The 14,597-nt window shown below is 22.8% G+C and overlaps 1 protein-coding gene across 1 annotated transcript; it reads left to right on the top strand.

Moving 5' to 3' along the window:
• The first annotated feature begins 827 nt into the window (after positions 1-827).
• Positions 828-2,800, top strand: LOC145839259 (uncharacterized). Its single transcript, XM_082946856.1, has 4 exons — positions 828-959; positions 1,317-1,387; positions 1,892-2,178; positions 2,601-2,800. Exons 1-4 carry the CDS (start codon positions 828-830, stop codon positions 2,798-2,800), a joined length of 690 nt encoding a protein of 229 aa, XP_082802982.1.
• The last annotated feature ends 11,797 nt before the right edge of the window (positions 2,801-14,597 follow it).

Here is a 14,597-nt window from a genome sequence, read left to right as displayed (position 1 = left end):
ATTTTAAACTTTCCTTTTGTTTTGTGTTTGTTGTTTAAAATTACATAAATACTAAGATGATAAAGTTATAACTGCATAAACAGTTACATCTACTAACTAATAATGAGTAAAAAATTTTGTATATATAAAAAGCTAATCCTTGCATTTAACAAGTTTTAAACTTATATGGTTTTACAAAAATTGTAAAATATCTCGTAATTAAAACAAAATATGTTCGATTGATACTTTATAGCTTAAACTTTTAATGACACAAAAACAAAAAAATATTATTATAGTAATTAAGTCTTTAATTGCCTTTATTTAAATCAAACTATTGTTTTGTTTATTGTACATAACAAAGAAGATTTATTTCACAAACAACTTAATACGTAATTATAAAAAGGAAATAAATTCTTTACAACAACAAGGAAGTAGATATATTTAACTCAGTATTACTTGAATAGCAGCTACTAAAACAGCTTAAGTTTTTTTTTAAAGGCTATAAATTTATTTAATGGTTATAGTTTTAGATTTTTTTTACTAAATCTAAGATTATAAATTTTTATTTAAGCAAAAAGTCTGTTGCATTGAATTTTTTCAAATTATACAATAAATTTCAAGATTGCAGAGTAAAGTAGTTAAGTAATTTAGATTTTAAAGCTTTGAAAGCCAAACTTAAAGAATAAATGTTTTAAAAGAAAGCAGTAAACATAGTTTATAACTTACTAACTATCACAAATTTATTAAAGTTGTTCAGATTTTGAAAAGTATTTTACCATACTTTTAAACAAATATTTTTGTTACTGAAACAGATATTTTCAAATTATATAAGTTTTTAGTCTATTGGCATGGAACCTTCTATCAAAAGCGAAAACTGGCTTGACGGTGTGTTTGAAAATGAAGCTATCGGGGAAAGTTTATCAAAATTGACAGAAGAATATGATGGTTTGATTGCAAGTGACAAGAGCGATAAAATTGAAGTAAGTGCTACAATATACATACGTTAAAAAGTTGCTTTTCAAAAATTTTCCATAAATACATTATAAGAATAAAAGAGCGGTAACTAAACAATTTCTATATTTTTAAAAGAAAGTTGTTTACATTTCAAAGAGAGATCTTAAAATTATTTTTATAAAAGTTAGTTGTAGTTTGTTTTACATTGTAAAACTTAATTGTTTCGAATTTTCTAAAATAAAAATTATGAAGTATTTTCAGCATTATATTATTTGCAAAAATGCACTGCTGTTTTTTTATAATCAAAACTATTTTTACGTTCTTTTCGATATTAGATGTACAAATTTAATTTTTACTAAAATGAATCTTTGTTTTTTACAAAGGATGCCCCAACATCAAGTATTGAAAGTCAAAGCATTGAGGTTGAAAAACTAAATCAGTCTACAGAAAACCTGTAAGTTTTATTATTTTATAATTACTATATAGAGTCTGAAAACTTTTTTAATGCTTTTAAAATAAAATTGAAACTATAACTTTAAATTTACATTAAATATTCGTATATATAGAGTTATAGCACTTATACATTTATTTAGTCCACTATGATTTGGTAAAGATAATAACAATATTATAGTGAGTGAAACAACTTCATAATACTTAAAACATTAATACACAAGTTAAATATTTAATAAATATGCGTAATTATAAGAAAAAGTTATAAGAATAGTTTGGGTTTATGAATTATTTACTATTTACTAGTTACAACAGATTAAGAGAGTCTAAAGTGTTAAAACGTTAAAAGTACAAAAACATATTAAGTTTACATAGTTGTAATTACGTGTTAAAAAATCTTTCAAACTTTTTTGCCTAAAAAATGTATCAAAAGCATCAAAGTAAACATGATGATAGTTAAGATTATGTACCGCACCGATTTTTAAAAATAATTTAATGTATATAACAGATTAGAAGAGTCTAAAAAACAAGCACCGAAAAAGACCGATTCTCTCAAATCAACGAAAAGCCTAACCAAATCCATCATAACCGCAGTGACGCCAAAGAACAGGAGAGAATCTAAACAGTCAGTGACGTCACAATCGATTGCGTCACAATTACCAAAACCAGTGGAGTGTATCGAAGTTGAGACGGATGACCACTACTGCGTGCCACCCATTGTAATCGACGGTAAGACGGTAACAAATTTTCAGTATCTGACGCTGCACGAGCCCAAGAAATTGTTCTGTGATGAAAGTTAGTTGTTTTTTGAATTAAAAAAGTGATTACATTTTATCGAATAAAAAAAAGTTTAATTGCAAACGGCATTAAATACACTTAGTTTAAATTATAAATTAGACTTAGTTTTTTAGTTAAACAATCTTTAGTTTTTTAGTCAAATTGGTTTTACTTTTATTATTTTTTTAGAAAGTAGTCTATTTCTCGATTGTATTTAAATATTTTGGTCAATTTATAAACTTTAAAAAAGCTTCTTAATATGCTGAACCATCAGAATTAGTTCTTCTTTTTGAAATTATTCCAAATCATGTTTAAATATACATTTTTTATTTTTTTTGCTTACAACAATCAAATTAACAGAGTATTCATTATTACTTGAAAACTGTCGCTGCTAGACACCAAAATAAATAAATTTATCAACTTGTATTTACATTGAACAGCTGTTGAGAAGCCGACGAAAAAGCTCAAGTTTCTAAAGCAGACCACTCAGAAGCTTTCACACGCCATATCCAATGTGCTGAGAACCAATCAGAATGCAGGAAACAAAAAAGTTGTTGAGAAAAGCCCCTTGAAGGAACTGTACAATGAAACGTTCAAAATTGAAGAAGTTGGAGATTTGAACAAAAATAAAAATGACTAAATATTCTCAGCAGTACTTTTTTGTTAGACAATAGTTTGTTACAACAGTATAAACTTTGAAAAATTTTATGAGTTTGTTAGCTTGTCATAAAAGAATTTTTTTCAACCAATTTGGTATGGGTTATAGTAAAATTTAAAAAAGTTTAAACTAAAATTCAGTTTCTAAGTTTTTTTATATCTGTTTTTAAAGCATTAGTTTTAAAGAAGTAAATACAATTTCATTTAATCACTATTAACTTTAGCGCTAATTTTAAAAGATATTTAACAGTTTATTTTTTTTGTCTGACAATATTAGCTAAAAATTTCTAAAAAATGAATGCTATGTTAATAATAAAGACTTTTACAAGTCTTTAGTGCTGAACTTATGAATTTATTTTATTATAAATATTAGTAATCTTTTTAATATACTATGAAAATATATATTTAAAAACAACTTGTAACTAGTTCAAACAAATACTGACAATTTTTTAAATGCTTTAAATACTTCTGGCATGTTTTTGCATTTCACTTGTGTACATCAGCTTTTTACAATCATTGTTTTCTTTATTATGTTATTTGAGATACATTTTATCAGCTTAAAAATTCCAAATATTTACAGAAGCTGCTTGAGTTTTGCAAGTATTTTTAATTTAAAACTATTATCTATAATAAAGTTTATTAAAATAATGTTTGCTATTAGAATTAATAATGGGTTACAACAAAATACAGTTTTATAAAAAATTATATAAAAAACTTTTTGTTTTTACAATCATAATCATGTTTTCTTGTGTACAAACATATTTTGCTTTCTTTGTTAAAATTTAAAAAGTTTTATAATAAAACTGTTGTTGAAATTACGTGTATATTATGTAATTAGAACTTATTTAATAAAGCATAAGAACGTATAATGCTAAATATGTTGTTTTAAAATGACCGTTTTAAGCTCATATTGTCTTATTGATTTTAATTTTGTAATGTTTTAATTACAAAAAGTAGGTATTAATCAATTTTTTACTGTCTAAAAATATGGTAGGCAATAATTGTAGAAAATAAAATTTTTAAGAAACAAAAGGAAAAGTATTTAAACTTATAAGTTTTTTTCAATTACGTCTGCACAAATATAAATAAAAACACAATTGTCTATTGCGCTTATAAACCAAATTTGAAACTAACATTGTAAAACCAAATTTTTTTTATTAACATTACTTAATAAAGTGTTTGCGATCAGAGTTAAAAATAAACTTATGTCTAAGTTAAGAAAATAGTTTTTGAATTAGTTTATAAAGAGTTCACTTTACTTACAAATATAAATGCTCTTATTTTCGATTCTAAATGCTCTAAAAATAGTATACATGTCAAAGGTTAACCTTTTTAAAGGACCACCAACAAATAAAGTTGAGTTAAGTTGCTGAATTTCACCATAACGTATACTTTAGTAAGTTATATTAAGCTTTTTACCAATTGCAGTGAAACATATACTATTTTAGATTTCAAATGAGTCATAATAAATTGTTTTGAATTATTACTACGATTACAACAAGTTGACTTTAAATATTTTATGGCTGTAGATTTTTATTAAGAAATTTAAAACGATTATTTTTACTTAAAACTTTTAAAGCTCTCTAATTACTTTAAAAAGTTAAGGTTTATAGACAAACGGTGTAAATTACTCAACTAACAAAAGTATTTATAATTTTTCTTTATATAGCTATAAAGACGTTAGTTAACAATTTAAATAATTTGTTTCGTTTGATCGGTAATTTCATACCATTTTTATTAATACTTTATAAAAGTTTCTCGTATAGCTTAACTGATTACATATTAAAAAGTTTAAAAAAAAAAAACTAATAAACCTTGTTGGTTGTAATTTGTTTTAAAAACGTCTATTTGAAACAGTTTGTGTGATAATTTAAAGTATATATTTTTCAAACAGCAAGTAAAATTTATTTTAATATACCTTTCATTAAATTGAAAAATATGTTGTATTTAGTTTTAAACTTCAAATTAAATTTACTAAGTGTAGGTAATTTGCACCTATATGCACATTTTAATTTTGAAGGTTTATTTCAAATCACTTAGAATGCATTAAAATGGGATAGTAAAAACTATTTAGAAAATCTTCTAATGTACATTGTAATTTTAATTTTAAATTTTTTTGTACTTAAGTTTGATCTGAACGCTCCTTTAATCTAATGATGATATATTTAAAATGCTAATGTTAGGTTATAAATAACAAAATAGTCTAAGAAAAATAAATAATTGATATTATTTTGTCAATTTGTTCTGAAACATTTGCATTCAATAAATAAAAAATTATGTTTTAGTTCAAGTATATTATATTTGTTGAAAAGGTTGAAAAAAGACGTCTGTCTAAAAAAATCAGTATCATATGTAGTCATAGTAAGTTAAATGTAGTTGTAGCTATTTTTGATAACACCTGTGCTTTGAAAATAGTAATCCATTAAATTTATAAAGAAATGTTTAGTTAGTTATATAAACTAAGGAAACTTGACTAATGAAAAAAAAAACTTACTACTCTAAATATTTGTTTTAATCTTAATTGTAACATATTTAAATACTGTTGTATTTTAAGTAGTTTAGGAATTAAGCAAACTAAAACTAAAAACTAAAAAAAAGTCTTAATATCTGGTAGAACTTTACGGTATTTATACTAGGTAAATGTAAAAAAAAATTCAGCTTTTTATCTAAATTTAAAGTAGAGTTTTACTGTAGTGTTCAGATTTTTAGCTACTACTTTTGTTTTAAACTGTAACAAATAATTGCTAAGTTAATGTTTGTCTGTTTAGCAAGCTGTTTTTTTTTTATTTGTATTTATCGTGAATATCTTCTTTATAAGACAATCAAAATAAAACTAATACACAAGACATCAAAAAAAAACTAAATTGAAAATCAAATACATTTTTACAACAACTATAAAAAACAGTTAGTATTACTATTTGAAGAATAGTTAATGTATAAAACTTTGAATTGACACAGAAAAGTATACAATCTTAAATTAAATCTAAGTATTTAAACTTTTTAAAATTTTTTTAGGCATTATAAAATACTAAGCTGTCGAAAAATAATTAAAGACGAGTTAAATCTTTCAAAAACGGTGTTAAGCTTATTTAAAATGTAGTAGATTGTAGATTACATACAGTTTATTTTACGTTTACGTAAAAACATTCACTACCATTTATTACACATAAATTAGAATAAGGCGATAATTCTTTTAATGTTTTTTGAAAAGTTTTTAAGATAATAACTTTTGTTTTTATTTAATTTCTCAGTTTTTTTGATAGAACAAATTTAAACTTTGAAATTGTTTTGAGCTACTATTATAATTCTCATATAGTATTTTTGAGTTCTAGAGTTTAAATAAAACAGTTTTAAAATAGTTTTATCATCTTACGCAATGCAGACTTTAAATAACATAACAAATTATGTAACTAAAGTTTTGGTTTTTCATATTTAACTCAAACATTTTTTATAAAGATTAAACGTTTTTCAAGTTTTGACCTTTTGAAAATTTTGTTCGTCATTCTAAAATTCCTTAAATTCTAGCCATAAATGTCACATAAAATTTTATTTTAAAGTAAACAAGTTAAAATTTCAAATAATAAGTTTGACACATCTGTTTAGAATTGAAATATTTAAAGAATGTCGGTAACTTCAAACAAATATTTTTGTAAAACTTTGTAACAGCTTTTTGCTACTTAATTTTCCCACAAAAGTGACGTATTAAATATGGTTAGTATATTTAGGATTTGTTTAAATATGGTTTGTATTGTTTATCTAATGTAAAACATAATGTTATCTATCAGGTTAATTTCAGTATAAAAGAAAAATACTTTTGAATTTTTAAAACATTTATGACATACTTATATTTTACTATACTTTGTTAATTAGTTATGATTAGAAATTAGTTCTAAAACTTGCGATATAAAACTTCTTATACATGTACTTTTATCTTTTTTTAATCTGAAGTTGTAGGTTATTTCAAACTTATCTAAAACAGTAACATCAAAATTCTTTATAAAACAAAAACATAAAGAGCTTAATTTGTTTCAAAATTAGGTAAATTTCTTTACTGAAATTTTACATGTAGAGAATAAGTACTACATATATTACAGAGGTTCAGCTTAAAAGTTGAATTTTGAAATAGTTAATAATAATAGTTTATTTTTAAATTATATACTATACTCACTATATAAGTGCAGTTTTAGTGATGTTAAAACTGAAAATTCACCCACAATATACTGTACATGTATATTCACTCAAGTAATTTGTAAAAACTAATTAAATTTTAATCTCGTCAGTAGGAAATCATTTATCATTATATATCATTTAATTTTTTTTTGATTACTTAAAGAACATACTGACATCATCGATGAAAAACTTGTAAAAAATATAGATTGGCACTTATTTTGTGTACTTAAGTTTTGTGCTAAGCAAAAGTATTTGTTTAGATAATTGGTATATTTTTTTACATATAACTTTAGTTAAACAGTTTTAGAATTAAATTATATTAAGTTAAACAAACTGAAAACAGTTGTTTTTGTTAAACTATTTATTTCATTTGTAGTTTTAAATGCAAACTTACTTCACTTTAACAATTTTTCTCAGTTTAATAAATATGAACTTAATATCATTATTATATTTTAAAGGTACTTAAATATTTTTTAAGTTAAGAAAAATATTAATAAAGTACTTAAATTATCAAAAACTTAAAGCCAAAAAAAATATCAATCAAGTTACAAAATTTTAGCTAAAAAGGTACTACTTAAAAACAAAAAAATTGCTAACATAATTATAAAATGAAATAAATTTATGGTTAAAAAATATATAACGTACTAAATTTGAAGTTAGGATAAAATTAAGTCGGTTTAAGTTTTGAATAAAGTTATGTTTAAGTTTACACATAAGTAAAAATCATGAACAGAATTTTTGTATAAATATTTTATACTTGTGCAACGAATTAAAAGCAATCAGTTTAAACTTTAAAATACAACTTTCAAAATTGTTTAAAATATGAAGTTAGATGATTTATTGTGTATAGCTGTAGTTAAAATAATTAAAATAAAATTTAAATATTACTTTAAATTTAATAACGTGCCAATTCAAAGACTAGACATAGTTTTATGACTTGTTATAAATAATCGAAACTTCTTAAAAAATACTTAAAGTAATTGCTCTCTTTAAATAAATCTTCTTTAAAATCTATTAATTATTTTATTAGTATTGTATATAATAATAATATTTTTTTAATTCCTAGAACTTTACTTGATTTCAGCTCAAATAAACGTATTTGAAAAATAAAACTTAAAGTTTTATATAAAATATTAAGTTGTATAAAATTTACGTTGAAATTTAATTTTATGTTTTTTCTGTAAACCATTTTTTACATATCTTTATTTATTAATTATTTGTTTATTTAGAAATTATCATTAAGTTTTTACATGAAAAAAATTACATTAGTCATGAAGTTCAAATTTTAATACGTTATTACAAACGATAAATATATATTTTCTATATAATCAAAATTTTCAAAACCTTTACCAATACAAATATTATTTAGTTAAACTTAAATTACTAAACACATTTTTACACTTTAAAAGATAACATTTAAAAAAATTTCAAGTGAAATTGTTTTCTAACATTTTTTATTACAACTTTAAAATACAGATTGGTCTTGACCAAATTGTATTGATTTAAACATAAAAACATATGAAACTTATTGATACATATTTATTTATTTAGAAATGTTTACACTAAACATACCAAGCTGTGAGAAAATCAACAATATCAGCCTAAATTTGTGAGAAAGTTATGTAATTTTTAAATATTAATTAAATCCCAATTAGTCATTTTTTTATTATGAAGCATAAGAGATTAGTTAGTTGGCAAAAGTTTCCGAAACTAGAGACACATTAATGAGAAAATATATAGTCTAAGGAAGAAAGTGATGGATATAGCTTTTTATTTATACAACTGTGAAATAATGATAGATTAACAGTTTAATTTAGTTATTCACTTAAGTATTCACTGTTTTACAACAAATTATTGTTTTTAAATTGTGAAAGTCCTTGTTATTGATAGTACATAGTGATTTTGTAGAAATTTTTTTTTAGTCAAAACTTTTTTTTTGTTTAAGTCGTTTTAAACACTTTTATCAAAAAAACATTTCAAGTTTAATGCTTCTAGTAATAAAAAAAAACTTATTTGACATTTAAAATGTATAACGTAATTTCAACAAAATTGTTATAGTTATTACCTAAAAATCAGGCTTAAAAACTGTTTACAACTTCGAGTAATATGATCTATTTCGTTTTGTTTTCGTAAGAAGTGTTTTTAACCTAATATTGAATATTTGTATTAAACAAAAATGACTTTAAATAAAGATACTTAAAAGTAATTTATAAAACACAACTTTTATGTGTAGTGAAATCTAAATCAAAAAACTTTAATTATAAAAATAACCCTAAAAACGTTTTTAGTAATAAACTAAAGCTTTTTGAAGTTAAAAAACTTCAGTTAACTTTAAAGTTTTGAAGCTTAAAACTTTTACTAATACTAAAAATAGCCTAAAGCCTATATCACTTTTCAGATATTTTAATGACTCATTAGATTTTAAAAGATTAAACTTTTACGTGTGAATTGATTTGAAAACAGATTAAACTGAAAGCGTTTCTTTCGAGATTATTATACCGGTTTTTGTTACATTTCAAAGTACGTTAGGCTTCAATAAACTTTAAAGCAATTTTTGAAATAATGCTTTATCAAAATTGTTGAAGCTATATATAACAAACAAACTTAGACTTGAAATTAATCTTTTTAGTTTAAGAAGAAGTGCTATAGAACGTGATTTTTTAACCAACTAGTTTTCTTTCGTAGGTTTACTTTTAACTTTCTAAAACTATGTTACTTTTACTTAACTGCAAAAGAGAAAACTAATAAACTATTATTATTATTATTATTTCTTATGCAAAACGAAAAAAAAAATCTAACCAAAATGCTAAAGTAAAGCTTTATTAAAAAAACTTAATCAGTTATTTCTATTTAAAACTTGGAATATACAACATTAAACATACTAGCTATCAAAACTACTTAAGTAATTTTTCAAATTAGGAGTGGAAATTTTTATTTATACTCCATCAAAAAGTCTTAAGCTTAACAAATTTTATCTAAATGAAAAACAGTTTATACACTGTAATAAAAACCTGTTTTGAATGTATTAAAAGTAAATTCTAAAACAATTATTTTTAGTTGTCACGTTAACATTCTAATGTTTCTGGGAAAAATACAAACTTTATTTTACCACATTTGAATTATTGTACACCAGGGGTTTAAAATTACTTATTTAAAAAGATATATTTGACTTATAAAGTTCTAAGAACAAAACTCTATAAACCATATATCTCGTACACACTTTAATTTTATTACCTTGTGATATAGCTTTGAAAAAAAAATAAACACTCAATTAATTGTAGCATAAAAAAGTTATACAAAAACTAGTTTAATACATTTTATAAAAGATTTTTTACAGTATTTTATTTTAATGCAAGCTTGTTTTATACAAAATAATCTTACGTCAATATTTTTCTAAGACTGCCGTGGTTTTGTAAAATAAAACATTATACACAAAACACAAGTTTTGTAACACTTAGAAATTTTTCACCCATTGTGTGATATACAAAAATAGTCCTACAACACTAAACTACTCATACAGTCTTAGTTTTATCAAATAGTCTTGAAGGTTATAACTGTTCAAGTAACACCTAACAAACTTTGGTAATTAAAAATCAAAACTCTAACAAACATTTTAAAGATTAAAAGTTTTTATCTAATAATATGTATAGCAAGCTTAATATTTAATGTCAAAATTCTATAAAAGCACGATAAGTAAATTTAAAGTTTCCGCATATAGTAAAGGTCAGTAAAAATAACAAATAAATTATACGTTAAAAGTTCAATTCTTAGCTTGATACTAAAAACGTCGAAATTAGATGCGTGACCTTAACAACGTAAAGCTCTTATGATGTCATAAGAAGTTTATGTTGTTTAAAAAAACTTTAAATAATTAAATCTTGTCCAAAAAGTTTATTATTTTTAAAATGTATATAGCATATTTAACTTCACAATACTTTTCCCGGCATTAATGTAAACTTTTAAAAAATCTGTTTGTATTTTCGTATTTAAATAAATGTAATCCTTTAGTTTAAGTACATCATGTTTTGAATTAATAATTGTCATGGAAAGCTTAGTTTAAGAATTATGGGACAAAAAGTTTAAACAAATTAATGATAATTTATACCAAAAGTATATATTTTGCCCTATAGTATGAAACATTTACTTTACGTTTTGAAGTTGTTATTGATTTACATTGTCTTACAGAATAAGCACGTATATTATGTCTGGCTAACTATTAGAAAACTGAACTTGTTAACTAATATATAAACTAGTTCTATGGTAATCGGATAAACTCTAACGCGCAGACTAAGTAAAACAGAAAATAAAATATTTATATGCAGTTTATTGTGATCGTTTCGCAAATAAAATCTGATAAGAAATAAAAATTAGTTTGAAGAATTTCGGCAATTTCAAACAAATTTTGTTTGAAAAAATTTGTTTTTTTTTTTAAGATTAATTTGTTATTAGTTTAGTTTTTCCCACAACAAATGTTTTTAATACTGCTTACTGTGCAGTTCCAGTCGTATGCTAACATGTAAAACATTAAAGTAAGTATAATGAAAAAATATTATAATAAAAATAAATAGATATATGTACTTAGTTGTTTTTGTAAATAAATTAAAATAAGAATTATATGGAAACTTGTCGGTCACTAAATGGATAAATTAATTTTACAATTTATTATTTAATAAACTATTAAACTTATTTCAAAACTTGATATCATTTTTTATACTTTTGATTGACATTTCAAAAGATGCAAGCATCAAGTGTAAAAATTGTGGTCATATGACTCATTATGTACTGCAAGTAAAACATTAATAAAAATAAACCTAAATAAATTTTAAAAACATTGTGCCAATTTTTTGACTATACGTAACTATATGGTTTTTACTCATAACTTAAGTTTGAAAACAAAGTATTTATAAGCTGTATGTTTAAACAATACATCGATAATATTTGTTGTGCTACATATGAAGTTTTTTGAATTTTATTTGTTTGACTTAAACGGATTATTTTTTCAATTTTTTTTACATAGTTCTTTTAATGTAATAATTTCAAAATTGACCAAGGTTTACTAAATGTTACATTTAATCTAATGCATTTTACCATTACACCATGAAATATTAATCATTGATCAAATGTACATCATTTTATGGATATTTTTAAATACATAAAATATTTTTTTGGCTTAAAACGTTAAAATAGTTAATGAAAACAATTAAAAAACAGTGTATTACTTTTTAAAGTAGAAATTATAGATTTCCTTTAAGGTACATATGTAGTTTGAAGAAAAGGCTTTGTTTTTTTAAATTTTCTTAATTACATTAAAAACGTATTTATATCATAAAGGTTTGAAGGTGCATTGAATAACTTATTACTTAAGAATCATAAAAATAATAAAAAATATAGGATGTTTTTAACTAAGTTATTGACTAATTATTTATTGATAAACAGTAGTTCAAAAATATTTCTTAAAATTAATAAAAATATTTATAAATCATTTCAGTTTTATAAAAACCTTAAACGAATTTAACAGATAGTCTAAAACAGGGGTCGGCAGGCAGTTGGTGGTCGCGGGCCAAATTTCAAGTTTCAAAAGTCTTCGCGGGCCGCAGTTTTAGTTTTCGTGACATTTGAATAATCTTATGGTTTTAGTTTTAGTCACACTAGAGAAAAGTTTTACTTTTATTCACCTTATTATTTAAAATTACTTTTAGCTATACATAGAATGCCTATTCAAATTAATATTCATTAGATTACCATTTACATTGACTAATATACTTAAATAAATATGTACTGTTATTGTTAATAAAATATGTACTTTCATAAGCACTTAATAATTTAAACTTAATACTTTTTTAATTTTACTTACAACCTAACTCTCTATAAAAACCTTACTTGAATAACAATTTTTGGGTTACTTTTATACATTTGTTATATCATCAACACTTTTTCATACTTCTAAGAATATTTACTTCGAAAAAAGTTTTTGCGAACTAAATAATTTACACTCATTAAGAAATTTAGTAATTAGTTAACATAATAAAATTAATACCTGTTTGTATTTCAGAAAGCTAAAACAAACAATTTAACATAATTAATTCTCAAATACTTCAATAAAGTATTTTATTAGTAATTAGACTTTTACATGGTTGCCACTAAAAAGCAAAAATGTCTGATATGTATCAAACCAGCTTAAATTTATTAAAATTTGAAAAAGCTAATAAATAGTTGTTAATCAAGCTTAAATACCTAGTTAAAATATCATCATTATCAAAAAGTAAACAAAGTGTAAGAAAACAAGAAAAAAATGCAATTAGTAGCAGTCATAAAAACTATTCTAAGAATTGGAAGATTTCTTTAAAGTGTTTGAAATAAAAGCTTCACACACACCTGAGTTTTCAAGCTTTTAAAATAGCCTGTTTGTTTAGCAATCCAGTTAATATAAAGTTCACTACATAAAGAAATAACAAAGGTTATTAACAGTAAACAAATAACATGACAAAAATATATAAGTCAGCTGGAATGGACAATTGAGTTTCTTAAACAAGTTTAACAAAAGTATAAAATTTTATTGAGTTATTAGCAAAGTAGAAATTTATTTTTAACTAACCGTGATAGCAATTATTTATTTGCAATAAGAATATTGCATTTATAAATATTAATTGTAAAATATAAGACGAGCTACAAGAATAAAAAAAGCGTTAGTTAGGAGTTATTGCGAGAAACAATAAAAAAAAATCACCAAAGTCATTTCCGACAAAGCACATTATTATCTTCAGTAACTACAGAATAATCAGAAAAAATTGTTAAGGCAAGTAATAAAGTAGCAAAATTTATTACCTAAAATGAGTTATCGTTATAATTGAAAACTTTTTTAAAGAATTTATGTTGGCGGTAATGAAAAACTTTTCTTTATACCTTCAATGGCAACATAAAGTCATGTTTAGGAAAAGCATTAAGGTTATAAAGTCGCATAAATCAAATTAGGACTTTAATCAAACTGTTAACATGAGAGCACTGATAGAAAAACTATTGCTCATTTGAGAATTTTTATTAGAGATGTTTTTACTAACTTTGACATTTTAGTATAATTTCTTGGTTTAGTTCCAACGCGAAGCACAACAATCGGTGAAATATTTTAAGTAAAGGTGCAATGTACCAACACGGAGTTTTTGGAAGTACAATTCCTTCTTTTATTTTTAGTATAAAGTTTAAAAATATGTCTTAAAACATTTATCGATATTAAGAAATACTGTTAAGCTACTATAATATATTTTTTAATAAAAAAACATTTATTTGGTAATTTTTTTTAAGTCAAATCGAAATTTCATTACTTTAAATATAAAAACTGTTTGAAATTCCAGGTTTTTTCAAAAATTCTTAAGTTCAAGTTTTTTTTTAGAATTTTTAACCGTAAATTCACAAATTCAAAGCTTTTCCGGGATTCAACTTTTTTGGCAACACTGATTGTTCATTCTTTAATGTACACAATAATATAAATAATATTTTGAATTATATCAGCTGCAAGACTTAAAATTTAACATATATTAAAACTCAAACTAACACTGTGGATTGAGCAAAACATACATCATAAGTTTAATTTGCCACTCTTTCAAGCAAAAAAG

The sequence above is a fragment of the Thalia democratica genome, chromosome 6 (assembly GCF_965202585.1).
Source record: "Thalia democratica chromosome 6, ktThaDemo2.hap1.1, whole genome shotgun sequence".
NCBI classification, from domain to species: Eukaryota; Metazoa; Chordata; class Thaliacea; order Salpida; family Salpidae; genus Thalia; species Thalia democratica.
This window is presented reverse-complemented; position numbering and strand designations above follow the sequence as displayed.

Coding starts and splice junctions, on each gene's coding strand:
- LOC145839259 (XM_082946856.1), top strand. CDS start 828: ATGGAACCTTCTATCAAAAGCGAAAACTGGCTTGACGGTGTGTTTGAA. Junction 1,388..1,891: donor AATCAGTCTACAGAAAACCT/GTAAGTTTTATT, acceptor TGTATATAACAG/ATTAGAAGAGTCTAAAAAAC. Junction 2,179..2,600: donor GAAATTGTTCTGTGATGAAA/GTTAGTTGTTTT, acceptor TACATTGAACAG/CTGTTGAGAAGCCGACGAAA.